This window comes from Chrysoperla carnea, chromosome 4 (assembly GCF_905475395.1).
Source record: "Chrysoperla carnea chromosome 4, inChrCarn1.1, whole genome shotgun sequence".
NCBI lineage: Eukaryota > Metazoa > Arthropoda > Insecta > Neuroptera > Chrysopidae > Chrysoperla > Chrysoperla carnea.
In genome coordinates, this window is record NC_058340.1 from 51,326,234 (window position 1) to 51,354,229 (window position 27,996).

Sequence of the window (27,996 nt, forward strand, 5' to 3'; positions counted from 1 at the left end):
CAAGTTGTAAAAAATGTAATTCGTGATTTCCCTGTTTCTAGGAGATATGTACTGGGGTTTACTCACCCCATTCCCTTTTATTAACATGCCAGGAAATATTCACAGTATTTTAAGAACTATTTATTGTTTTAGCCATTTTTTACTGAACGAGTTTTTCAAATTTTTGACAAAGACAATTCTGGTTCAATATCATTACAAGAATTTATTGATGCCATGCATCAGTTTGCTGGTCAAACACCGGATGATAAAATAAAATTTTTGTTTAAAGTTTATGATTTAGATGGTAAGATAAAACCAAATTTATTTATTTTTTACACTTTATTTTATTACAAATGATTACTGACATTTTAATTCATTAACAGGCGATGGTTTAATTCAACCAAAAGAATTGCAACATGTTATGCGTGCATGTATGGAAGAAAATGGTATGCAATTTAGTGAAGATCAAATCGATGATTTAACATTTGCAATGTTTGAAGATGCTGATCCAACAAACCGTGGTGCTATTACATATGAAGCATTAAAAAATCAATTGGAAAAACATGGTGGTCTTTTAGAAAATTTATCAATTAGGTAATTATATTATAAATACCCAATAGCAAGTAGATTTTTCTATTTAAAGATTCTCAATATTTGACTTAAATTTTTTGTAAAATTGCCAATAATTCAGAAAAGATTCGATTATTTCGGAATTTAATAAGCGTAGTAGCTTTATACAGGCCGTCTAGCTAAGTTGGCTACATATGGAAAACATAAGCTCTGCTTTCAAAAATATTAACATTCAGCTATTCACTTTTGACATCGAATAAACAGGGTGTCCTCAAATTGAGAAAGTTAGATAGGAATGTTAATGGCCGTTTATAAGTGTAGACTATTTTGAACAGATAATAAGGGAAACGTTTCAAGAGATCACCCGAGATATGTAGGAGTGTATTTAAACAATTTTGTAAAAGAACAATCTCTTTTTAATTTTTTTTCTTCTCAAAAAAAGGTCATATGGATATTTTATTTCGGTCGAAATGTTGTGTTTTCTTTATAGAATACAATGTGGGCTACTCTATAAATTTTTTCAAAAATTTTAAAGAAAATTTCTCGTGTAATACCTAATTCTGGTAAATTTAACTTGAAATTTTAAGAGTGTTCTAAATTGAGCTCATGTTCTGAAATGATAAAGGATGGACAAACTTATTGTTCATAAAATAACAAACAACTTTTGTAAGAGACATTTTTTCAGAAATATAATAAGTTCAGCAGAAATCGTGGACCCGACCAATTTCCTGTACTGTATACGGTTTATTTTAATTTAATAAAATTATTTTATATTTATGTTTCAGTATAGACAGATGGCTTGTACCACCAAAACCAAAGCCACCACCAGCATCGTTTTTAGGAAAAATTCTCGCACTTAGGCCATATCAACTATCAACACCATATATGAAAAATAATTATATTTATTTAATATTTTTAGCTCTTTTTCTTATTGTAAATATCGCTTTATTCGTATCTAGGGCCATACAATACAAGAACTCCAATGGTTATGTAATCGTTGCCCGTGCATGCGGTAAGTAAATAGATTAATTTGAAAACTCTGGACCATGTTAAAAGGAATGTCATGATACTATCTTGAACCTTTTAATCAAAAACATTAGTGCTTTATATGTTGAACATATTGTATACAGAGTAATTTGTTACGAGCAAATGGTCAGCAAACGCTAATGAAGTCTATCTGCTAAAATTTAATAATACGTCGTACTAGCTTGATCCGCTTTGCTGGGCTCAAAAGTAAAGACCACTGCGTTATAGCCTTCACCTTCCCTTGCTTTCACTTATCCCCTTTCCATAACACTGGAAATAAGCATATTGTTTTACACAGGTTAAATATATGCACAATTTTCAATTTCTTTTTTAAATGTAAAATAGTCATAATTTATTAAGTATATCAAAACAGATGGCCATAAATTGTATCTCGTTCACAATTTTTACAGAAATTTTCATTTAGCTTTAAAATGATTTTCATAGACGGCGCAGTCAAAGACCAATTTTTTAAAAATATATCTTGTGTTAGTCTGATGAAAGTTAAAATAGTTGTGTCTCAAATTTAGTTGCTATGCGGATTGGGTAATCGATTAATAATAATAATTACCAATTTAAGTAATCCGGTCACAAATGAGGTGATCATAAATTCATTTCATTTTCCGGAATATGCCATTATTTTATTTTAATTGGTAATAAAAAGCACTATTCTATATAGAAATATCTGATATACCCTTTCGAATAAATCGAATAAAATAAAAATAAAATGATATATTTTTGAATATTCTGATATTCAACAATAACTTATAAAGGTACATATCTACAGGCAATTGTATAACATATAAAAAGTAGAAGTTGCCTATATACAAAAAAAATAAGTGAAAATTATTGGCGTTTGTTTGTCCTATTTTAATAAGAATATTCTTGTGAGATTAATCAATTTAAAAATATAAATTTTTTATGTTTTTTAGGGCAATGTTTAAATTTTAATTGTATGTTTGTTCTTGTTCTAATGCTGCGGCAAAGTATAACATTTTTACGTACCAGAGGATTCAGTTCATATTTACCATTAGATCAACATATTTATTTTCATAAATTAACTGGTACATTGATTGCAATTTATAGTGTCGTTCATACTATAAGTCATCTACTAAATTTCAGTAAGTAAAATCAACAAAGTTTCCTCCAAATTTTCTCCATTAAAAAAAAAAACTACTGGAAAATGTTCAAGAAGAAGTGTAACAATAGAGAATATTCATGAAATTCAAATTTGGAAAAATTTGTATCAATAACAATCATGTTAATGGTTTTAATTAAAGTAATTTTTCTATTTCAAAAGGTCTGATTGTGGTAAATGATCCCGTGGTTAATGAAAAAAATTATACAACCGCTGAGTGGCTTGTAACAACAAGACCAGGATTATTTGGCTTAATACCAGGATTCGCAAATCCTACTGGAATTATATTAGTCATAATTTTCACTATAATGTTTGTATGTTCTCAAGCATTTGTTCGCAGAGGTGGTTGCTTTGAGGTAAGAAAGAATTTATTACGCCATCTCGGAAAGTGGTCATATATTTTTATTAATGAATTTTCTTAAAGAAAATGCAGCTATTGATATTGTTTGGGTAAAATTTCTTCAATTGTTGATTCTACTGTGAACTCCAAACTTCAGCGATTCATTTTAAAATGATATAACTTTCCACAACGAATTTTCATATTTTGACTTCAAATTCTTAAAGCGTAGGCCTTGGGGATTTGTTTTAACATATATTAGTTTAAATTTGTTTTTACTTGACCGCAGAGAAAGGGTTAGTTGGGTCAGTTAGAAAGGGTTTTAATTAAAATCTGTTGATAGAGTCTTCCTAGTAGGATTGTCACCTATTCTCTGTACGGTTTATGAGAAATGTGCTCATTTTTGGTAAAAACACTGACTTTGATAGTTAATTTATCATAAACCATACAGAGAATCGATAAAATTTTTCAGAAAAGACTTATTAAAGGTGATTAATTTCAAATTACTTGTACCATTTTCATTTTTTAGGGTGTCGAAATACCTTAAATAATACGGCCAGCATGTTTATTTTCTTGGCGCTTAGTGGGTCAAGAACGATGACTTAATAAATGAAATTTCATTTAGTCGTTTGGATACCTGTTTCTCGAAAAACCCTTCGTTTGCGGCTATTTGAAACAAATTTTTACTAACAAAGGCTCAAAAATATCTGAGGCCAACGCTTTAAAAATCTAAAGTCAAAATATTAAAATTTATTTATTTTAAAAAGTTATGTCATTTTAAAATAGGCTCTGACTTTTGGAACTGTATAAATCAAAAATTCGATATTAGATATCAAATAAAGTAACACTAAACACTAAAATTGTATTATCTCTGTAGATATTTTATTGGACACATTTATTATATGTTCCATTTTGGGTTTTGGTTACGTTACATGGTCCAAATTTTTGGAAATGGTTTTTAATACCCGTTTTTATATATTTTGTTGAACGAATAAATCGTTTTATATGGATGCGTACAGAACGTGGAAAGACGTATATTAGTTCTGGATTGTTATTGCCATCGATGGTTACACATCTTGTTATAAAACGACCATTAAATTTTGATTATCATCCTGGTGATTATATATTTGTGAATATTCCTGCCATTGCCAAATATGAATGGCATCCATTCACAATTAGTAGTGCACCAGAACAAGAAGGTAGGATTAAGTAAATTTTGATACACGGTCGAAAAGCTTTCTGGTGACTATTAATTCAATTAATTTTTAGGATATATGTGGTTACATATTCGCGCTGTTGGACAATGGACTAATCGTTTATTTAGCTATTTTGAAAGAGAACAAGAACGTTTACATAAAGGTGAAGTGCCACCACTTGGAGGTGACATTGTTTTAAGTTCCCTGGAACATAATGGAAATAATTCAACAATGTCACCAACAACCCCTATGCAAATACCAAACATTGTTACTATATCACCATCAACAATATCTACATCATCAACACCTATGCAAAAGATTCAAGCGTCAATACAACGTAAATTTAATAATGATCGTAATCGTTTAAAACGTATGACTGGATACAGTAACGATTCGTTTTGTTCAGATGATATACCTCCAGTATCTGCTTCTGATGGTGAATTACATAATCACCATCGTAGCGGTGGCTCTAATGATAATGCAAATGGTATGTTGCGATTTGCTACCATTTTTTTCTAAATATATGCGGAAATTCTTCAAAATGTAAATCTTTGCTATGGTTATTTTTAATAAGCTTAAATTTGAACTCTATTACTTATATCGAAAAAAAGTCCATCTTTGTTGTTTGATATCGACAATAGTGAAATAGTGGGGGAAAAGACGAAAAAGTTTATCTTCATGTTTTTTCGATTTTGCTGACCTATCTGCTATTTCCTCAATCCAATTCACAAAAAGACACTCGAGTTTATATACTTGAAAGTTATAACGACTCAACCCGATATTTTTGCGAGCGCAAATATAACTACCAATTTGATCTGTTTGAGATTCCTTTCTCAAATAAAGTAAGCTCCTAAGAAGTCATACCTCTTTAGCATCTATGGAGAGGTTTAACATCCTGCTTATCCCACAGATAATAAACGCCTCTTTATTCTTTTAAACCTACAGCTTCCAGCCAAGGTTTCAATCATTTAGCCTAAAGTGGTACTCTTCTGCTTACCATTTATATCCTATTCGCTGTGGATTCTTGAATGATTTTGATAAAACTTTGGTTAACTAGGTTTAAATGCAACTTGGTTGTTTGGAGCAGATAAAATATTTTGTTTGTCACAGTTAATTTTGCCTTTCATTTTTACCACTGGAAATATGGCAAAGATACAACTAACCCTAAACAAATATAAAAGACAATCCCTATTCTATTTTAAGCAAAAATGTGTACCTATCTTCAAAGAAAAAGATTCTAAATTCAAAGAAAAGAAAATCCAAAAATCAATAAAATATTGAGAAAAAAAAGGGGATTTTCATATAGAAATCCAAAAAATTACAATTTATTTAAGAATTTTAACGCATATAATTAGAAATTAATATAGAATCGATTAAGTAATGTAACTTGCATTTAAACAATTTTTAGTGGACATTTTAAATTATCAAGGACGCCCTAGAAAAATGCAATCTGATAAAACATTGCGTATGTTATTATTATCACAGAAAGTACCATTAGAAAAATCTTTATCCATGCCGGATATGCAAACAAAAGCTAAGAAACGAGAACGATTACTAGCGTGAGTATGTTTATGTATTTTTGTTTATAGATATATATTACTAAATTTAATAGATATCTAAATCTGCACCACTTTGCGAATACCCATAACACTTCACTTTTTCCTAGGCATCCTCCTACAAAATTAATTTAAGAATAATATAAATATTTGTACTTTAGATTGCGAGAATACACAAGATCAGAATCCGAAAAAAGTTTCGATGAATGTCAAATACGACGAGCCAGATTGCAATCATTAGGTCTGGCATATTTGAGTCCACAAAATAAATCGCTCGCTCAAAGTTTTCGATATATGCGTAATAAACCAACTATTATCGCATTTAAAACACCAAGTTTAGAAAATTGTGAACAACGAGATTCATCATCATCTTTTGGCTCTTCTATAGGTAGGTATAAATCTATTACAATGCATTTCTTACAAATCTTTTGGCGCGACGTCATAAAACGATAAAAAAAACAGATTTCTTAACAATATCATAGAATTTTGCTTGTAATTTGCAGGAAATGGACGACCCAGTTTTCGTTTAATTAGCCCTGAAACGGCATTAGAAGAAGGGCAATTTGGAATGGATTCACATAGCTCTTCACCAAGAATAATGAACTATCCTGTTGGAAAACCATTAGAAGTAAGTAAGCACGGAATTATTACTTCAAACAGACAAACCGGAAAGAGGTCTTAGACAATAAATAATTAAAGCTATAAAGCAGTATATAAACAGAAGAGTTTTTCCATAAAGCCGTGATAAAACTTTTTTTTGTACTTACGCAATCTTATTTATTATTACTCTAGCAAGTTTTTTTCTGTCCTACCCTTTTTTTCCTTATTCCTTTATCAAATTCCTTATTTCTTTATCAAAATATACTCACGGTTTAAAAATTTAAATTATAAATTAAAAAGTGATATTTATTCGAAACAGATTTTCTTGGATGGACCTTATGGAGCACCATCAAGCCATATATTCCGTGCCCAACATGCTGTACTGATCGCCACTGGTATTGGCGTTACACCCTTTGCTTCTATATTACAATCAATTATGCATAGATATTGGAAAGCACGACATTGTTGTCCAAAATGTAAATTTTCATGGGCTAGTGATATTCCACCAACAATTATGAATTTACGAAAGGTAAGATCTAAGGGTCTGTTGAATCGAACAAAATTATTACCAATAATTCATTGTTTGTTACGACTGTCTTTATAGGTGGATTTCTTCTGGATAAATCGTGATCAAAGATCATTTGAATGGTTTGTAAATTTACTATCCCAACTAGAAATTGAACAAGCTGAATTAGGTGGAGCCATGGAACGTTTTCTAGAAATGCACATGTATATAACCAGTGCTTTACAAAAAACTGACATGAAAGCTGTTGGTTTACAATTAGCTCTGGATTTATTACATGAAAAAGTATACAAACTTATTTATATTTATTTAATTACGCTTATTTCATATTATTCTCTAAAAAATTTTTTAGGAAAAACGAGATCTTATCACTGGATTAAAAACTCGAACAAATGCAGGGCGTCCAAATTGGGATAAAGTTTTTAAACAATTACAAGATCAGAAAAAAGGAAAAATCACTGTATTTTATTGTGGACCTCCGCAGTTAGCTAGAATTCTTCGAGTTAAATGTGACCAATTTGGATTCAGTTTTAGAAAAGAAGTTTTTTAAATTATTTAATTGTATAAAATAAGTTACCTGTAAATAAGTTTTGTTTTTGTGTTATGTCAAAAGAAGAAGAAAAAAAAGTTCACTGTCAAATTCACATATGCACTGTCCCCTAACAAATTATATAAATTACTGAGATCTTTTTAGCGACCTACGCTCGGTAATCCTCACCTTATCTCTGATTTAATTTGAAGTCACATTCGAATATTATCTATATCAAATCTAAGGCACTCGATTGTATTCTAATAATAACTGCCTCTCTTATTATCCTTTTTAGGACAGTTTCATTCAGGAATACGTTGTAGTTGGCAAAGAGTACACTTGAATGCCTTCGCGTCGTTTCTGCCCAATCTTTTACTTAATTTGCTTGATACAAGCTGTGGTGATGTGACAGTTAAAGGTTACGCTTGAGTTATAAAAATGTATTACCGTCACTAACATATCTGTGTCCTGCCATAGCGCACTGCTCAATCACAAATCATCCGAATGGCTACTTTAATTTTTCTTTAAAATGTTCCAAAATCAAGGAGTGAACGAAATTATCTGGTATATTAGCGATGGTTCAATGTCCCACACGATATCTTTAGAGTTTTTGTTTTTATGTCTACTTCAACATAGCTGCGTTTCAGAAGGCTACCCTACACTCAAAGATCTGATAGATCTGGAGAAAGAATCTCTGTTTTCCATAATTTCATTCTTATACTAGGACACTGCATTCCGTAAACTTATTTTCTGGAGTTTACTTGTTACATCTACATCAACATAGCTGCGTTTCAAAACCTTTCTATCTCTAGGTCTGGAGAAAGATACTCTATTCTACTCTTCCTTGTTGCGTTCCATAAATATATCTTCATTCCTGTACTAGAGAGTTGCATTCCAAACTTTATTTCTGTTTTTTGCTGAAGTAAATTGCATCTTTTTGCTGAGGTAAATATAAAAAGTAAACTCCTCTGGGTAATACGCCCTGTTATGTAAATTAATGATATACTAAATGACACTTTGTTCACTCATAAGTTTTAGATTTTTTAATAATCTTACGCCATACGTGTCCTTTTTACTGTGAAACTATTACGATACTTATATACATTATCTTTACATGATCTTTGTGACCTTTATCTACGATTGCTTAGAAAACAAATCCCTTTATAATAGAGCGTTTAATTTCCGACTCTGTTCAATGCCACAATAAGTTTTCAATTGGCTTCACTTAATCCGCTGTTAATTTAGCAGTTTTATCTTTATTGATTACAGTCCGGGCTACATGCCAATCCCCGCGGTTTTCCAGTGTCTCTTTTTATTTCACGAAAATAGTTGCAATTATGTCTTCTATAGTACATCGATTCACGGTAGTGGGTGTATTTACTGCCTATACTTCACAAAAAATAATAAGGACTCAGTGCATTATTGTGAACATTTTTTTTTATTATTTAGTTGGATTTTTATTCTTTAAAAATTAAGCCTTTTTTCTTTATCCTTGTAACTAAGTCAATGTTCTCTTGTTATTTTCTTACAAAGTAAAAAATTGATCACCTTTTTTTTTTCTTTTTACTTTGAAAAGTTTTCCATTTTATTCTATGAAATTCAAGTAAAACTCACTGAAAAAGGCATTAAATATTAGTAATTTTAAACTATTTAAATTTTGATAACACTTGTAAGTATGTATATGATTCGATTATTCACAACATTTTCATTATTATTATTTATAATATTTATGTATAAATTGAAAAAAATATTAAATATGCATTATTTATTATTGTTTGTTTTTATTAATAACTAGCAAAGGCTAATAAAGACTATTGCGTTATAAAAGTTCACTTCATTTAAATGCCAATGGCAATTGCCATCACTTATCCCCGCTAATTTCGTTGATTTTAATTTTTTGGTGCGAGTTCTTTTTGAAAATAAAATACATCCAATGTTACTCGCTGATAATACAGCTATAGGTGTATTCAATGTACACCTATATTATTGTATCCAAAAACTTTCATCCGCTTTTTCACCACCTTTGCTTTCCTTAGTTTGATATTAAAAAAAAAATAGGCTCAATCCAGACAATTTTGACTGTGCTTTACACAAATCAGTCTCTTTAAAATGGTTCTAGGTAAGCTTAAATAAAACTACAAACATATTTCAATTAAAAACTTTTTATAATTTGATTCTTTAATTCAGAATTTAATGCACAATAGATTATTATTATTATTATATCGTTTAGTACCGATCAAAAAGTACTATTTTTTTCATTTTTCCCATTTACGGCCTAAAAACAAAAAATAAAATAACGAAATTAACAAAATTTGCAATGTTTTAAACTTTCGGCGTAATACATTAGACCTTTTTGTAACGAAAATTAGAAAATTTTTATGATGTAAAAGCAAGGAAGTCTCGCAAAGTTTAACTACGAAGGAATAATAAGTTATAAATTAATTCACCACCCTATATACAAATTTAATTATTATAGGGATGAGAATTAAATTTCTGACAAATTTTACAATACATTTTTTATGGTAAAAAATAATTAACGTAGGTTTGAAAATAAATAAAATCCATTTTTTAAAAACTAAAGGACTAGAAAAATGCATAATTCAAAAATTGATTCTTAAACACACATTGGAATTTATTTTTTTGTTTTGGTAACAAATACCAACCTTCATAACTTTTCGCACTAATATTGGCTCTATATCAGGCCATAAATCTATAACTGCTTGTGGACCAATTTCTGAAAACATTTTGTTAAATAAAGGTTGATACTCTTCATCGCCATTCAATAGATTATCGAAGAACATCTACAATCAAATAAAAATAATTCTAAAATTAAACAATCAATCAAACTTCTGGATGGGACTGAGAGAAAAAAGAATATTATTTCAGAAAGATAACCAAAAGAAAATTAAAGAAACATATTAGGCCACATGGGCCATGGCCCTAGACGCAAATTTATCGAAAATTCAAAATATTTATGCGTACATGTGAATTTGATACAGTAGAACCTCTATAAGTTAAAGTCCAAGGGAAACACAAAATATTTTAAGTTATAGAGGTTTTAAGTTATCAAGGGTCTATGTTAGGTAAAGGTTAATATAGAGGTATGTACATGTTTCTATGTACCCTAGTTAATATAGAGGTATATGTACATGTTTCTATGTAGTTACTGAGGGCCTATACAGAGATTATTTATTTAAGTTATAGAGGTTGCGTATTTTAAGTTATAGAGGTTTTGGGCTCTGATGGGAAGGGAACATAGTATTTTTTGAAGTAACAGAGGTTTTTATGTTACCGAGGTTTAAGTTATCGAGGTTCTATTGTATTAGGTATTAGACATGTTTGCCATTGTCCAAGGGCGGCGCTTTATATAAATCCGGCCCTGAAAGCTGGCAAGATAGATGTTTGTTGTCTGATTTAATATCACTGAAACGGAAAGCAAACACATTTAAGGAATTAAAAAATAGCAAGTAGCAAACCAGCTCAAATCTTTCTTACGAATTATAAATTTACTGACAAACCTGAGTTTCGTCCATAGTCAACCATAAAGATAAGTCTTGAATTTTAAATTTATTTACGCCCATTATTGATACATTTGCAATTATTCCAATATGCAAATTAGTTATGTTTACACTGAAAAATTTAAACATTTATAGATAGATGTGCTACAATAGTCACAAGTCATGAAAATGACAGGATTTCATGTTATAGCTATAGTTGGAAAATATACTTACATATTTGTATGTAGGCAATTCCATATACAGATATGTATAACTAGATGCATACGTGTGTTTTTTAATGTAAGGGTGTTGTTTTTTAATTCTTGTTTTTTTGAAGAATATGTTACGTTCAAAGAAGAAGCAGTGTTAAATGTTCAGCAGATCAATTATATGAATTGTTAAGATCAATATTTTCAGCTACATATATACGTACATTATTTTTGACTATTAAATTACAATAGTTATTTTAATATAAATGAGTACATTTTCCAATTTTAATTTAGCGATAACTTGAAATCCTGTCATTTTCATGACTTGTGACCATGGGAACTTTTATTCAAAATGACTTAAACTATCATTCCCCAAAATTTTGAAAAAGTTTGGCCGAAATGCAGACTACATAAAATTTGTACGCCTTTTATTATCTTAAAATTGGCATATCTTGGTTAATTTAAAAGCTAAAAAGTCGAGTAAAAAACGAAAATGTTCGCAATTACAAAAGCAATTACTATTATTCGTTTGTTGCTATTTGCAAAACTAACTTACCTAAATGGCCCGTTTCCATACATAGGTATCATTTCAAGTACAAAACCGTCCAGATCATAGTCACCAGTAATATTAACAGTCGGTACAGTAGCATTAATTTCCACATGAAATTTTCTATAGGTTAATAATTTACAATTTGTGTTCGTTGTTTCAAATGTATGTAACTGTTCAATTTTAAAGTTTTTAAAAAATCCAGTAGCACTAAAAATAACACAATATGGAGGGGCTTCGAAAATATGACCATCTGTGACAAGAGAGAAAAAATTGTAAATTGGTGTGACGTTATTTATGTATGACCCTTATGGATGGACTCAAAAGTAACATCCATCATTATTCTTAACGCCTTCGAAAGCTACAGTGTTGATTTCAAATCGCATTTAATTTTTCGAGCATAATTTTTTTGCATTATTCCTTTACCCATAAATTGTAACGCTTAGATATAATAATATGTGTAGAATTTGTGACATATTTTTGATTACCTGTAGATAATACTTACTTTCCAACTTCGTGTGTAACATCTACGCCTATATGATCAATTTCATATGGTGATAATTTAGGTATTCCCCATTTTTCAGAGCCTGTTAGCATTACCGATCTGAAGGCCTCTATAAGCGTTTGTACAGTAGTATCACAGTAGCCAACTGAAAAGGTCATTGAGTTTTTTTTTGAATTTGCTATCATAAAACTACACTACAGAAATATATTTTTCTTGAGGAAAAAGAGTAGGACTCGAAGTTTAGTTTCATTTTAAGAATATGTAATTTGTATGACTTGTATAATAGTACGAAACGTTTGTGTGTTCAGTATACACAAACACACAAGTAGAATAAAAACACGAAGAGCTTACATATAATTTGTGCCACTATATTGTCAGTTTCAAACAATAGATGCTTTGTCGATAGCACACAAGTATACAAGTTATACACACGCATTACTAAAAAGTGTGTAATTCGATCACTAGATTTTACTCTTCATATTTTTTTTATACCGGGCGCTTTATATGAAAATCGATTATAATAAAAATAAGAATACCAATAACAATAATATGAATAACAATAATATAATAATATTAGCAACATCAATAATAATAACGATAGTAATAACAATTTTAATAACAAAAGTAAAATCACTTGTTGAAAGGTTTCACGGGATAAGTGTAAGTAATTGTCTCTTTTAATCAAAATAAAACGCAAGTATTCAGCTACATCCATTATTTTTGAATAGTTTAAACATCAAAGAAAATTGGGAAAAAAATAATATAACAGATGATTTTATTTAAGACTTACATGGTACACGGGCATCCAAAACTTCATCATTTTGAACAATTGATGTTTGTTGTGTAAGTTCAAAAGAAACAATAACACATATTAACATATATTTCAATTTTATAACCACCATCTACAAAAGTTAAAAAACGAAAATTATGAATTTCGGTTTTACAGAACACATTTCAAAAATACCGGATGTCTTCTTCTTATGTGGGCCATACACTGGTGAGCCCGCTCGATGAATCTGAACGTCTAACCGATATGTATAAAAAATTAAACATATCAATCAGTTTCCGCAGCTATGAATTTACTATCAAAAGTGTATCTGGGGAATTGACGGAATACGGAATACTGACTACGGAATACTATTGACTGTTTTTTCCTCCAGAGAACTTCCCCTTTAAGCCGAACAACTTTTGTTTTAAACTTTTTTCTGAGTCTAACTATACAATAAAGTTCGCATTAAAGAGTGGCAAAGGTCTCCTGGAACATACTATAGTGTATATATAAAAGAGTCTTTTATCCATATATTTTTATCTCAGATCAATTTGCAAATGACATCAGGCACAGGAATTCAATATTATGTTCCTGTTGAACGAAATGAGACTGTATTAGGGTTTCTGCTCTAGAATTCTCGACAAATTTCTTTATCTTTAGTTGAGACAGGAAAAAAAACTCAACGCCTCGAAAACTTAATTTAAAAGCGTAACATTGAAAACTTATAATCTGTTGGACTGTTATTTACGGTGAGTCCAGTACAAATGTTTTATAATTCGCTTTCACAAGAAAAATTTTACTACATTTAAAAAAGATATTTAAAATTTTGATAGGCAACCTGTGATAGAAATTAAATCACGCTATCATATTTTCTTCTAATATAACATGTTTGGAAAAATTAGTTTCTGATCTCATAGTTTTTTCTATCTTTTATATTTTTAGTTAAAGAATATTTTATTCAAAACTTACATCGATTAAATTTAATCACTCAATAATAATACAATTTATAAGTATTTTAAGACTGACAACATTACTTTTTTACAGAAAAAATTCGAAATCATATGACAAAGGAATTATTGATAAAAGTTTGGTCATATCAGCAAGTAAATATTTGATAAAAACCACTTCCCTGTTTATAATTTTCACTTCTATATAATAGTATACAAATTGCAAAGTGATAATTTTGATAGACAGATCCAAATACCATCTCATAAAATATACAGCCAGAAAAAAATTAATAAACGTATATTTTGTGTACGAAGAGAACTGACTTTGTCTTATTCTTCGCAAGGCCTTAAAAAATCAACTCATTACTTTACATCACTGTACCATCCAAATGTGGTAGTTACGAGATATCTTGTACATTCAAAGTCATTTAATCAACAGATCCAATTATCTCCTTAACAAAAGAAGAATATCCTTTATTTTTAAGAACTCATTTTATATAAAAGTTTCAATTGGACTTATTAATACTAAACGAGATATTCTTCTCAAAATTGTAAACGAAAATTAACGAAACTTTATCTCTTTTATGGTACGTCGGATTTAAAAACTTTAAGGAACTTTCTGCTTTAAATTTTACTGTCTATATCGGTATGTTCATCTAATACAGTAGTTTTGAAACACCCCACATAATAGTTAGAGAGATGTACATATGATTTACTGATGGTAATGGTAACCGTCTGCTGAGCCTTAAATATGATAGTAGGTAATGTTACAAGTGCCCAGGGAATAATTCGTGTTTTTCAAAGTGCTGCCAAATAAATCCCTGACCACTTGCTTTTCTGCCATACATATTTTCCTGATCCTTTTGACATCCTCAACACAACCAAACAAATTTTACACAGTTTCCAGAACCATCACTTCAAATTTTTTTACCGCGTAACGACATTTTCGCTTTTTTTTGGAATATTTTGGGAATGGGACGACTTGTTGAGCTCAACCTTTGCAGGATGACTGTTCAGAATCACATCTAATGAATTATGAAACAAGCAGACAGTTTCCCGAACCACCACTTAGTGACAGTTTTTCAAATCTCCCCCTGGTGGGGAATATGACACATAGAAATTCGAGGAACCTTACAGGACGACTTTGAACATTACCTACTATCATATTTAAGGCTTAGCAGACGGTTACCATGACCATCAATAAATCATATGTACATCTCTCTCACTATAAATATTAATCAAACTTTCATTTTCAGTCACTAAATAGCATCTCAAAAAATTTTATTCTAACTAAATCGTCTAATTTTTCTCAAAGTAAACCATATGCGAGCCAAAAATTACCCAATTCTCAAAAACCAAACCAATCCAAACCACACTGTAAATGAATAATTTATATTTTCTAAAAATAAATAACATTATACTCTACGAGCAAAAATTTTTACCAAAAAAATGCATACAATTTATTTAATATTTTTCTTCAAAAAGTAGTACAAACATTTTTCTTAAATAATAAAGAAAATTAGGATGAATATCAAAAAAAAAATTTATTTAAATATAGCAAAATAAAAAATATTGTGTAACAAAAATACGTACAAAAACTTTATTTAAATTAACGTACAAATAATTATGAAAATTAATAAATACTACACTTCAATTTATTTGTTACTTCTACGGGTAACAGTTCGAAGTTGTTTTTCTATTTCGAATTGTCTTAAATCAGTGCGTTGTAAGAAGTCCTGTCTCTCCAAATATCTGAAAAATAAATTGAATAAAATAGTAGCTAAAGTACTTTATAAAAATTGCAAGCCAATAATTTTTTACAACAATTCTTAATTTAAGTGGTTCAAAAGACGATCGTAGTAAAATCTTCTTGATAATACGATAAAGAATAATTTGTTTAGAATGCATGGTTCTTTTAGTGTCCTTAAAAAACGCCCACAGGGTTTTATAAGTTCTGATAGTGTGCCCAAGACCAGAAAATACACTGCCGATGGAAATGTTATGACTCATTAGCACTTACGTTATGAGCATTTTGCTCTCGCTCGATTTAAAACATGAACAAGTGAAAACAAAATTGACTGAGTTAATTGTTGAAATACCATGTATAGACAGTGTTGATTACTCTACCACATTACACATACATACATTTCACACATTTGTAACTGATATTTCTATATAATGCATACTATACAATTCACGCCTAATTTGCGCCCTCACGGGTAAACAGTCATATTTACGAAAAAAAGTTTCAAACAAAAGTTGTTTATTTTTTTATAAGAAACATTTTTTACATTTAAACTTTTGTTCTATCTCTAACGGTTTAAAATATAGGTCCTACGTATCCAAGACCCAATTGACCAATGTTGCTTATTTACGAACTCGACCTCACTTTTTACGTTGTGAGTACGCTATAAAAATTTCATCTTGATATCTCTTTTCGTTTCTGAGTTATTGTGTTGACAGACAGACGGGCAGACAACCGGAAATGGATTAATTAGGTGATTCTATGAACACCTATACCAAAATTTTGTGCGTAGCATCAATATTTCTAAGAGTTACAAACTTGGGACTAAACTTAGTATACCTTGCATATTACATATATACATGGTATAATTATGTCGAGATTATATATTTGACGCATGTGCAGAACGCGTGAGAAAATTTCTCATCACGCAACTGAAGATTACTTAACGGTTGACGCGAGTGCTGACAGGTTAATGAATTTCCGTGTGCCTAATATTTAGAAATGTGTATTTACAAATTGAGAAATGCTGGAATGCTCAGTTTGAGCGAAAGCCATTTTACACAAGGAACGTACAAGACATTTTTAATATTAACAAATTTTAGTGGTTGTATAAACATTACACTGATCCCGCGTATAAACCAAAACTAATGCAAGAAATTTCAAAAATCGTGTATCTTACCCATCTTTGCCCTTATTATGATTTGTTATTTCTTCGTTTAATCCTTCTTTATTCTTAAATCTATCCCAATCCAGTTTCGATTTTTCTAAAGTGCTAATTTTAGTTTTTTTCCCAATTTGGCTAAGTAACGCTGACACACCTAATCCGCCTTTCCCACGACCTTTAGGTAAGCTAGTTTTTGGAACACTTATCTCATTGTTACTGCTTGTTGATGCACTAGCATTTGAAACACGTGGATCACTCGGCTGATTCGTTACAGTTTCATGAGGTGTTTCATCAACTCGAATTTCCTCGCCCGCAAACTCTAAGATGGTAACAGGTTTTGGTACAGGTTTTTTACATATTTCATTAGGAACACTATTTCCATTCGATTTAGGTCTAGAATCTTTATTTTCTGAACTATTTTTATCTTTTTTATCTGCATCACTACCTAAAAAGCTTGCCCACAAATTTTCTTCATGCTTTCGTTTTTCGTCCTCTGACATTTCAACAAATTTCTTATCGGCCTCAGCTTTTTCAGTTTCTGCATTGTTTTCATCAATTTTAGGCTTTTTCGAAATTTTCTTTGTTCGACTTTTTCGTTTTTTATTACCTTGTACATTTTCTGTAAGTTCGTCATCAACACCGTCAGATTCTTCCTCTGAAAGCAATTCGGCTTCTACACCATTCGGAACATAATCTTCATCACTGGCGTCACTGTCTGAAGGTAACTCATGTTTATCCATTGGTTAATTTTAAAAATATGTTTTTACAACAAATTATATTACAATTAATAATATAAAAAACGTTAGCTTTCAAGATAATGATTTAATGCTAACTTAACTTCTTTTCTTCGTCCACGCAGGATTAAGGACATAGAAAATACAACGTTCTAAATTCAATGCAGAAATCATAAGAAATAAATCATTTGACAGATATAACTTTTTTACAACAAACTCTATTCATGAAATTAGGATTCGTTCTAATCACAGAGTATAATTTATTACATAAATAGATAGGCAACTCTACTGTACATTAAATGTTGTACAAAATCCCCCTGGAGAAAGGCACTTACAATAAATTATTTTTTTTAAAAAATGGCGGGAATTAGGTACTATTCAAAATACTTCTATTCAGTTTATCATTTTTTATTAAATTTTTTTGTATTTATTTGTCTTCTTACTAAATAAAATGTAGTTTTTTAAATAAAAAAACAAATATTAATAAAATAATAATTTATTGTAATATTTGAAATAAAATAGCATTTATTTTAATATTAACATTAAATTAATAACAATTAATTATTAGTTTGATGTAAGTTAAATGCAATGTAAAACCATTTTATTTCGTTAATAGTCAATTATAATCACAAATAAACACTACATAAATGTAATCAACACGGTTAAGAAAACCTAAGCGCTAAAATAAACTCAGTACATACCATAAAAAAATCGGAAAATAATATTAAAACGACTAAATTACACTAATTAATTAATAAACAGGGACACAATGAAAACGGCCAAAATACTTACACGAATATAACGTGTAGAGCCACCTGAATAAAGGTACCTTCAGAGAACGAAAATAGTAAAAATTTTACAGGGAGTTGCAGATCTGTTTTAAATTAAAAACTATAATCTGTGACTGCATCTCTAACTTTTTGTAAAAAATAGGTATTTCTTTCTGCTCTAAATGTAACTTTTTCTAAGAAATATCCAAATTATTTGCACGAAACGATGTACAAAGTTTCAGATTCATGAGGAAAGTTCTGAGGTTTGTATCACCGAAGGGGATCGGTTCTAGATTATGTTTATTGTATCAAAATTCTTGTTTTGATCACGTCTTTGCATAATTCTATTAACCCCTTTAAATATTGACCATTTTTACTGATATTGAATATTACCTATGACTTACATTTAAAAAAAAAAACCTTTGAACTGACCCATTTATTTTACCATTTAAGCTAATAAAAGTTTAGTTGTTAAGAAGAAAGAAAGTAAGGTTATTGAAGTGTAATATAAATAAATATAATATAAAAAAATTGTACAAAATGTGGAATTTATGTAAATTAACAATATCACCTAATGTAATTGAAAATAATTTATTTCAACAAATTGTAAGATGGAGAAGAAAACCACGATGGTTACCGGTGGCAAAAAGTAAATTATACAAAGTACCTAAAAGACCTGAAATTTCAGAAAGTGAACGAAACGAACTCTTTCGTCTTCATACAAATTACAAGACTCAAGTAAAATCTATAAGGTAAAAATTGTTTAATAATGCCCAGTTACTAGAATCAATCATTTGTTTTTAATTATAATTAAGACTTCATTTATTATATATACAAATTTTCAGTGAGAATTTTCATTTCAAATACAATATTTTAATTCATTAAAACAATTTATGTAATCATCAATATTACAAACATTCATTTCACGTAAAAATTACGCGACAAGAACTTTTAGTGTAGTCCAGAAAAATGCAAGACCCTGTCCAATGCTGTTCACCATGCATGTATCATTTCCCCTATAACAATGAGGTAATGGTTGATCCCATTGTTCAATACAAGTTAGAATGTCAAAGGCGAAGAAGATGGCAGAAAGCTTTAAACCCCAAAAAACATGAAAATAAACAATTGTCTGGTATTTCTGATATTTGGCCTCCATTAAAGACTCGTGGTGCATTTCCAAAATATCAAGATCCATGTAGTGTATATAATACAAACAAACAACGTAGACAAAGGTTTGAAAATAAATTAAAATCACAAAATCAAGTGAAAATTGATGTGTCTTTACCAGTATGCCGAGTTCCTTCACCTATATCAACACAAATCACTAAAAATATAATTCGATATAAAAGTCCTGTGTTGATAGGACCCGTTGTGAAACCACGAAAATCTAGCGAGCTAAATATTTATGACAGAACTTGGATGGATGAAGAACCACCAAATTTACAACTGCGTAAACCTAAAAGTGGAATTCAAGTAAAAGGTAGTATAGAAACAACATTAGCGGATTTAATAAGTTTAGGTTATAGTCGACCATATGCTATAGATTTAATTAAAAGATATGGAAATTTCGATTCTTTGTCTTTAGAACTCGGTGAAAGTGCGTCTCCTCATACAGTTTATAATATTATTGATGAACAAGAAGGTTTGGATAATGTTGATATTGAAATCGAAGTTGAAACACACAGTCAAAGTGAGATATCAATTCACCGATATAGAGCACAAAAATTTCATCAAATTCAACCACCAAAAAAAATTCTTAATTGGCTTAAAAAACTTACGCAAGGTTCGAAAGTTGGTAATTCGTATGTCACCGATGATATGCTAATTAAACGTAAAACGTTGCAAAGTCATTCTTTAACGAACATTAATCAACCTACCGTTGCGAATTATAAATATGGTATACAATTAGGTAGCTACGACCAATCTGATGGACATTTCAGTCCTGAAACTGTAAATAGACAAACTTTAGCTAATTTAATAGTGGCATATTGTTTCTCATTTTTTAAAAATCCTTGCCAATGGTCTTCTCAAGATATTGACGATATTCTTGAGATTGGTGATCAATACTTCTTGAGCATAATAAAAACAATTCGTCCGAAAACTAAAGAAGACACCGATAAATCATACTTGGAAGAGCTAAAAAAATTAGAAATCCCAATCAATAGTTTAACAACCAATGTCTTAATAATTAAAAATCGAAAATTCTTTTATCATATATCTGATCCAATTATTGTGGGTTACACTAAATCCAAAGATAAAAGAGTATTTAATTTAACAAAAGGATTCAGTATATTTTTTAAGCATTATAATTGTGCTTTACTACAAACAAAAAGTGTGCAGTTAATTATATGGAAGAAAAAATTTTATTTTGTGTTTGATCCAACATCGCGTGCCAAAGATTTATATCCAGATAAATTCGGTGCAGCTTCTATCATCAGTTTCTTCGATTTAAAAACAATTGTATCAATGCTTCTTGATCGCACCCAACTTTCTAATTGTCAATTTACGTTACGCAATGTATGTGTTACTAAAATTGTTAGTGCTATTTCCCAAACGAATGATGAAATGTTAAAGGATTATCGTCTTTTGGGCAAAGATAAAGCGGTACTTAATGCTAGTTATAGTTTAACTGATCCTTGTTTTGAATGGGCAAGCAACAAACAGGCCTTGCCAATATGTATAATCGCTTTAATATTCTCGAAAATTTTACCATCGGCTGCCTGGAATACAAATTTATTGGATAAAATTATTTTACTAGGCAATATGCTATATTGTGAAATTGCGATTGCGCATAACACTAATAAAGTAAGTTTAAAAAATATGCCAGGACTATTTTCAATCGGTCCATATCTAATAAAAATTGGAATATTAACCAATATAGTTGCTGAAGTTGCCTATGCAAAAGAAGAATATTTAAGTATAGATGCAGGCGTTGTGACTTTTTTTGAAAATTGTTCATTGGGAATTTTTCAAATTGACACATTCACGTATGCCATATGGAATCAACGAGGATATTATTATATGTTTGATCCGTATCCTAGAGATTCCGAAGGTATTCGCAAATGGAATGGAACCGCGATTTTATCCATGCACAATTCAATTAACAGTCTTAAACAGACCTTAAAAATGAATCTAGGTAGACAGAATAATTACAGATTTTCAATTCATGCGTTGAAGGACTTAAAAATAAATTTATGTGGAGATGAGTTTCGTTCTGGTCGATTACAAGGAGGTGGTGCATTACCCAAAAACGCTAGACCAAAGAAAAAATTAATTTTTATAGATCCTAATTCAAGAGCAGCTCAACAGTTTGACATAAACACAGTACCTAGTCAATCGAATATAAGTGTTTCATCGTCAGTGAATACAATTGATGATGCTTATGTTCCTCGATTAATACATGATCATATGTTGAATGCAAAACTTCCAGAACAATTTACATCACAAATATCACTGCATATTTGTGATTTAAACTCATCAAAATTATCGACAATGGACTTAGAACCTGTTCGTCCTCCAAGTCCATATGAAGATGATAAATTTAGCATAATATCCGATGATATGTATAGTATGTCAACATTATACGATTTACTTATGCCACCTGAAGATGATAATTTCTCTGGTAATTTATACATTGAAATGTTGAATTTCGAAAGGAAAATGTTACATGAACTGGGAGTATGGAGGGATGAAGATTATTCGGATATGGAGGAAACACATGTTGAAGTTCGATATTCGGATCCACAAACTTCAGGGGGTGACACGGTGGCACATAAAGTAAAAATATTAAAGAAACGTGTGTTAAATCCACCTCGATTGCCAGTTCAACCTGCGGTTTGTTATCATCCTAATGATATTAAGTCTGATGTTGATAATGTTCCAAGAACATTATCTAAAGAATTACTCAAAGATACAAATTTCATACCAATGCCCAATGGCACGGAAATCATTAATGGTAATGATACTATCATGAATTATCAACATAAAAATGTATCGTTATTAGCTCCATTTATCGTTCTTATGGCAAAAGTTGTATCTCATAAATATGCCGTTGATACATGGGATCAATCAATATTAGATTATATCATCAATTGTGGGACTTCATTACAAGATGTTTGTCCATTTCGTTTCGATGAATTCATTGAGCTACAATTTCGACGTATTGTTCTTGGATCAACAGATTTTAAAGTATTGTGCCAATATATTTTCAGTATTGTTTGTAAACCTAAACTACTTGATGAACTATTACGATATTATGAAAATGTTATACTTATTTCACCGAATTATTCATGTGCGGTGTTTAAAAAAAATTTCTTCTATTATTTATTTGATCCATATAATTCAAATTTGGTTGGATTATGCCAAGGTGATAATCAACCGGGTACATGTTTTTTTGCACGATTTACAAATGCTCATCAATTAGTTGCACGCATATTATATAACAAAAGTAAACGTGAGAGTGATATTAGCTATGAAGCTCAACGATTTGTTGTATGCTTTGTTTGGGTTGAACCAATACCAAAAAATTCAGATGTTAATGCTATTGAAGAACTCTCAATTGATACGATTCAAGTACATGAAGCAGTTCCAAATACACTTCCTAATTTTATTGGATACGAATTTAAAGATAAGCCACCTAGGTATATTATAAATGGTGAAGACTATTTAAAACCGAATACAGCTGCCAGTAATACAATTAAAGTTTGCCATTTTGCTTCGTTAAGCGCACTTTTATTATTGATGTATCATCCAATCGATACGTGGACTACAACAACTGTAGATCAAGCATTAAAATTAGGTCGTGAAATATTTAAATGTGCAAAAATTCGTGGTTATTATCCAAAACGAGTTATTAGTAACCTCTTTATTGAAAATACTTCGATGGATGTAATTCTTCGACGATTAGAAGCTCCTATAACAATTAAACAGAACGATATGGTTTCATTATTGAATTTTTTTCTACAAAAACACAGTTATTTAATGATTGAATTCCCATTAAAATGTGTAGCATTATATGTAACTGGAGATGATCATCATTTATTTGATCCATATAAATTTGGAAAAGATAACGCCCGTTGGATACGTTTTAAATCACGGAAACTCTTAATAGAATATTTTAAAGCTCATGTTTGTGACAAAGATTATTGCACGTTTTATTCATTTTGTATTAGTCACATTCGTCGAAAACGATTTTTAGTAACTAATCCTCGTTCAGCGTATCAATTACAACAAAAACAATTGAAGAGCAAAGAGACAAAAGAACCGTATAAAATACCGTTTTGGGAAGAGAAAGCTTGGCTTGATATTGATCCAATTCCCTGGAATCGTTTTGAAATTGTAAATCATGTTGGAGATAGACGTGGTACACCAATTGCAATGTGGCATGAATGGGATGTAGAATTTCCAAATGATTTATGGTCATTATGGGGTACTTTACATCAAAAATCAAAATATTTTTCAAAACAAACACGTGGTAAACAAACATTATGTAATTGCGTTGTTTGTATTATAATGACACGTATTTATGATTTTATTGAATGGAATCCAATATTATTGGATTCCATTTTAAAAGCTGGTAATCAATATTATGTGTATTGTGTGCGTGCAATGTCAAATGAAGATAAAAATCAGGAATTTAATATCGAACATTTAATACCTGAAGTACAAGTACCACCGTACGTCGCACAAATATCATGCGAACCTATTGTGGAAGGTAAAATGTATAGTACTGCAAACAAACCCGATTTATGTGATGCATTAAAAATTTTCTTTAATAAAAAACAAAAGCAATATGGTATTATAATTGTAAATAATGCACGGAAGACACGAATTCTTGCATTCGGTAAAGGTGCTGAAGATGAGTATTTTATGTACGATTGTGAATCATACGGTGCACCATTGTTTTTATCTAAGCAGGGTTGTTCGTACATACTTAAAATGCGAATGTTTGAACGTTTAGTATTTGCAATGACACTAACGTTAGCTGTGGGTGATTTTTGGATATATGATGTTTCCGTTTTAAAGTTGATTGATGCTACTAAAGATCATCCTTAAACTTATAACTGTTTATAATTAAGTTAAAGTCGTACAAAAAAATATATAAAATTTAAATAAAAAGCGTATAAAAGTAATTTTGTAATTGTTATGTAAATATTTAGTTTAAGATTTTATTAAATATTTTATTTATTACAAATTGATATTTTTACATAATTTACAAAATAGAAATTTGAAAGATCAATTTAAAATGAATTTTTCAATATCTCATATTTTGTTTTATAAGTATATATTTTATTTTTTCTTTGTCGTAAGATACGTGAACTATTAGACTGTTTACGCGTGCATAAATGTCTACTACCATGGTACTATATCATTTTGGTAATAATTATGGATCTGCCATCCATAATAGAGTAATAAGTACTTACTTCAGTTTTTTGGCTGTCAGAGCTCATATCTGGGCTGGAAGTTTAAATTCTCGACACATTTTTACATTTTTCTATGAATACGAGGAATATTTCTAATGAAAGCATCTTTCTTTCATGAGTAAAATTAAAATTTTCGATTCTTAGATTGCTTAAACTGCTACTATGACAAGTGTATTTCACGAATATCTTGGTTTTGCTCTTTTACATCTATTATTACATTTCTCTGGAAAATTAGTACTTAGTCATCTAAACTCAGGCACACTTTTGTGAAGAGAAAAAATGTTTGTTATAATACATCAACTTCAAAGTAATGTGTGGAAGAAATCCACACATCAAAGGAATTGAAGAAAACTTTGATCGATAACCGACTAATGTATAAGTAAACAATATCAAATACTAAAATGAACTTAATTCCCAGTTTCCAAGTAACCAAATACGTAGCTATGCAAAATGCTTTTCATATTTCTTATTACAACAGCAACAGGTGAAAGAAGCTTTTCTAAATTAAAACATCCTGTAGGAAAAGGGCAGTTATCGGATTTATACAATCTATTAACAGAAACAACAGAGCTTGAGAATTTTCCACAGCTGCATGAAGGTGATATACTAAGTAAATGTGATAGAAAGTTTTCCCTAATAAAAACGATTAAAACGTTTATAAACGATGAACTTGTATATGCAAAAATTCACAGACTTACATTAAAATATCTATTACTATAGTTATGCTTATAGAATAAGCCCGAATTACCAAATTTCAAATGTTCGGGAAAATCGATTCGAAGCATCCTAATTTGAAACATTTTTTAGGTGTTGAATGATAAATTAGGTAGGTGTTGAAATTTGTATATTTTATAATTTTTAAGTTAATTTTTATTATTGGTGCTGAAACCGAATAAATTGAAAATTTGAAAGAAACTAAAAAGTTACTACAAAGGCTGCAAAACCATAAACCGCCAGAGTCCCAAGAAGTTATAAAGACTCATATAAAGATGTTTCAAATTAAGGTGTCTAGATTTGAACCTCCAAAAATAAAAAATTAAAAAAGACCAAGCAAACTTGTATTTTATTGATTTAATTAAAAATTGATTGATGTTAATAAATTCTTTTAACAGACATTTCTTAATCAAAGAATTTGAGGCTCAACAAATAAAAGAAGATGAAGTTCAAGTAAAAAAAGATTTTGACATCGATTTTGAAAAATGCAGAAAAATTAATGAGGAATGGAATTCAAGTATTATACCAATAAGAGAGGCTAGAATTCAAGCTGAGAAAAAATTAGCACAAGATATCGTTATGCAACGCATGATTACACATCAAGAAAATTTAAGGCAGAAACAAAATATTAGTGAACAAATTATAAGAGCTGAAAAGGTATTCATCAATTTTTTTAGTGGCTACAACATTAAATTAGTGTTGTGGTCCAATTTTTCCCAATTTCTAGATCAATTAGTTAAAGGCAAATATGTATTTTGGCCATATTCGAAATTCATTAGTACCTATAAACGGGCAATCGTAATTAATAATTATTCTTCGGAAAGAATTGATTACAGAATGTACCAATGTTACTCGTCTGGTAATTAACATATGCAAACAATAGACTTAAAGGTGCAAGAAATATAGAAAATATGGTAATTTTCTGCTTTTTAGAAGTTTTTGCTAATCGAAAGAATGAAAGTGGATATTCTTAGGAAAAAACATCCCCAAGACTCAATCAAAAAATGAAAAACGAATTGTTCAATATATTATCTACGCTTTTCACTAGCAAACTTTCACTCATTTTACATCTATAGAAACAATCTTACGGTCTACCAGATATAGATTTATACTTTTAAATATCAGAATCGCGTGATTCGAACAATTACGCGATTCATTATCAACTAACGAAAACAAAGAGAAAGAAACTAAAACGAAGATTTATTCGAAATACATATTATTATAATAAAAGTTGATGTAGAAATTGACGGTTGTTAATTCAAAATAATAATAAATAAATATTCATTTTTTAGGAAAGATCAAAAACATATATCACCCCAGAAAATATTGATGCTGCAATTGAAAAAGCTTTAAATAATGTCGTAAATTATAACTTTGCAATCGATGCTCAAGGAAATATAATTAATGACAAACAAGATAAAAATGTTGAAAATGTACAGAATTAAACGAATACTATAACAAAACTGTGATTTTTATCTTTGTAGTCATAAAAGAACATTAATTTGTGGAATTTTAATATTAAAATTTTAAAACAAAAAATAAATAAATATTGTACAGTAAAATAATATTCGAGTTTAATGTTTTTTTTTTTAATTTTATGGTGTTTAATATCTAACAGGAATGAATTTCAAATTTAACTTGTATTATTTGTAAGCTTCTATGGCGTTTCGTTAAAATATTGCAAGTTATATTTTAGAGTGAATTCATACAAGAACGACGCTAAATGAGTAGTAGAAATGTTAAAAAATTTGTCAATCATAATTTCATACTCTTTATTGGAAAATTACGCCTGACCGGCCGTTGCAAATCGGTATATTGAAATTTTGTCTTAAACTTGTACTTAAGTCCGATAATTAATATTAGATGGTAATTTAAGTTGAGAGCGTTTTTGTTTTATTAAATTTCGAGGTATTTTATTAAGCAATCTACATTTATTAATAAGTCTGTGATCCATATATTGGGAAAATGACTAATGACGTCAAATAGTCAATATACAGAATGACTAGACCATTAAGAATGATAAATGGAATGTAATTTGGTAGTCTAAATTGGAACTACTCAAAACGGGTCAGGTTCCTGTTTTTATTAGTACGAATTATTGTCGCCAGTTGAACGGCGGAGTTACAAGTCCCATTTCTCTGATAAATGTTAAGTATAAGTATTGCCACCTGGTGGTATAAATTGGAACTAATCAAAATGCGTCAAGTTTCGATCTTAATTAATACGTTTTATTGTCCCTGATAACTCACAGTTATCAGACAATTCGTCCATACATTTGAACAGTATTTTGGAAATTACTATGGTTTCTAAACATCCTTCTACTCAACACCTGCTGAAAGTAATTTACAACAATGCTGTTCAAATGTATGAATTAATTGTCTAATAAAAAATAGTCTACTATTTTAATAGTGTAGTAATATAGTCATATTCATAGAAAACTTCTGTTTTTTTTAACATTTAAGCCTGCTTATGGCTGCCTTTTTTGATTGCATTCTTTTATTTAACCCATTCACAGGCTTTAT

General features: G+C 29.8%; 4 protein-coding genes across 5 annotated transcripts in view; 2 read left to right on the forward strand and 2 right to left on the reverse strand.

The window, feature by feature from the left end:
* The window catches only part of LOC123299099 (NADPH oxidase 5-like), a 161,791-nt gene extending 152,902 nt beyond the window's left edge, over positions 1-8,889 (forward strand). The window contains exons 6-18 of the mRNA XM_044881327.1: positions 133-283; positions 363-573; positions 1,335-1,561; positions 2,505-2,693; positions 2,873-3,066; positions 3,925-4,246; positions 4,317-4,730; positions 5,652-5,802; positions 5,961-6,187; positions 6,303-6,427; positions 6,719-6,928; positions 7,004-7,207; positions 7,275-8,889. Of these exons, the coding sequence (XP_044737262.1) occupies positions 133-283; positions 363-573; positions 1,335-1,561; positions 2,505-2,693; positions 2,873-3,066; positions 3,925-4,246; positions 4,317-4,730; positions 5,652-5,802; positions 5,961-6,187; positions 6,303-6,427; positions 6,719-6,928; positions 7,004-7,207; positions 7,275-7,472 (2,823 nt within the window). The 3' untranslated portion in view covers positions 7,473-8,889. The remainder of the gene's footprint in view (positions 1-132; positions 284-362; positions 574-1,334; positions 1,562-2,504; positions 2,694-2,872; positions 3,067-3,924; positions 4,247-4,316; positions 4,731-5,651; positions 5,803-5,960; positions 6,188-6,302; positions 6,428-6,718; positions 6,929-7,003; positions 7,208-7,274) is intronic.
* Positions 8,890-9,637: 748 nt separating this feature from the next.
* Positions 9,638-14,007, reverse strand: LOC123298196. 2 transcript variants are annotated; one of them, XM_044880135.1, is made up of 7 exons: positions 13,174-13,537; positions 13,000-13,111; positions 12,210-12,354; positions 11,714-11,914; positions 10,970-11,081; positions 10,115-10,252; positions 9,638-9,726 (listed from the first exon to the last, which is right to left on the reverse strand). In XM_044880135.1, exons 1-7 carry the CDS (start codon positions 13,198-13,200, stop codon positions 9,688-9,690), a joined length of 774 nt encoding a protein of 257 aa, XP_044736070.1. In that variant the 5' UTR covers positions 13,201-13,537; the 3' UTR covers positions 9,638-9,687. The 2 variants fall into 2 exon arrangements, with proteins under 2 accessions (XP_044736070.1, XP_044736071.1); XM_044880136.1 differs by lacking the exon at positions 13,174-13,537 and adding an exon at positions 13,948-14,007 and having other exon boundaries at positions 9,639-9,726.
* A 1,526-nt stretch (positions 14,008-15,533) lies between these two features.
* On the reverse strand, positions 15,534-17,754 carry LOC123298109 (craniofacial development protein 1). Its single transcript, XM_044880014.1, has 2 exons — positions 16,850-17,754; positions 15,534-15,677 (listed from the first exon to the last, which is right to left on the reverse strand). Exons 1-2 carry the CDS (start codon positions 17,572-17,574, stop codon positions 15,581-15,583), a joined length of 822 nt encoding a protein of 273 aa, XP_044735949.1. The 5' UTR covers positions 17,575-17,754; the 3' UTR covers positions 15,534-15,580.
* A 1,051-nt stretch (positions 17,755-18,805) lies between these two features.
* On the forward strand, positions 18,806-26,967 carry LOC123297537 (probable 28S ribosomal protein S26, mitochondrial). Its single transcript, XM_044879238.1, has 3 exons — positions 18,806-19,090; positions 25,873-26,131; positions 26,767-26,967. Exons 1-3 carry the CDS (start codon positions 18,879-18,881, stop codon positions 26,917-26,919), a joined length of 624 nt encoding a protein of 207 aa, XP_044735173.1. The 5' UTR covers positions 18,806-18,878; the 3' UTR covers positions 26,920-26,967.
* The last annotated feature ends 1,029 nt before the right edge of the window (positions 26,968-27,996 follow it).

Coding starts and splice junctions, on each gene's coding strand:
- LOC123298109 (XM_044880014.1), bottom strand. CDS start 17,574: ATGGATAAACATGAGTTACCTTCAGACAGTGACGCCAGTGATGAAGAT. Junction 15,678..16,849: donor CATAATAAGGGCAAAGATGG/GTAAGATACACG, acceptor TTTATTTTTCAG/ATATTTGGAGAGACAGGACT.
- LOC123298196 (XM_044880135.1), bottom strand. CDS start 13,200: ATGGCCCACATAAGAAGAAGACATCCG. Junction 11,915..12,209: donor GTTACACACGAAGTTGGAAA/GTAAGTATTATC, acceptor TGTTATTTTTAG/TGCTACTGGATTTTTTAAAA. Junction 9,727..10,114: donor TAGTGCGAAAAGTTATGAAG/GTTGGTATTTGT, acceptor TTTTGTTTTTAG/GCCGTAAATGGGAAAAATGA.
- LOC123297537 (XM_044879238.1), top strand. CDS start 18,879: ATGTGGAATTTATGTAAATTAACAATATCACCTAATGTAATTGAAAAT. Junction 19,091..25,872: donor ACTCAAGTAAAATCTATAAG/GTAAAAATTGTT, acceptor TTCTTTTAACAG/ACATTTCTTAATCAAAGAAT. Junction 26,132..26,766: donor AAATTATAAGAGCTGAAAAG/GTATTCATCAAT, acceptor TTCATTTTTTAG/GAAAGATCAAAAACATATAT.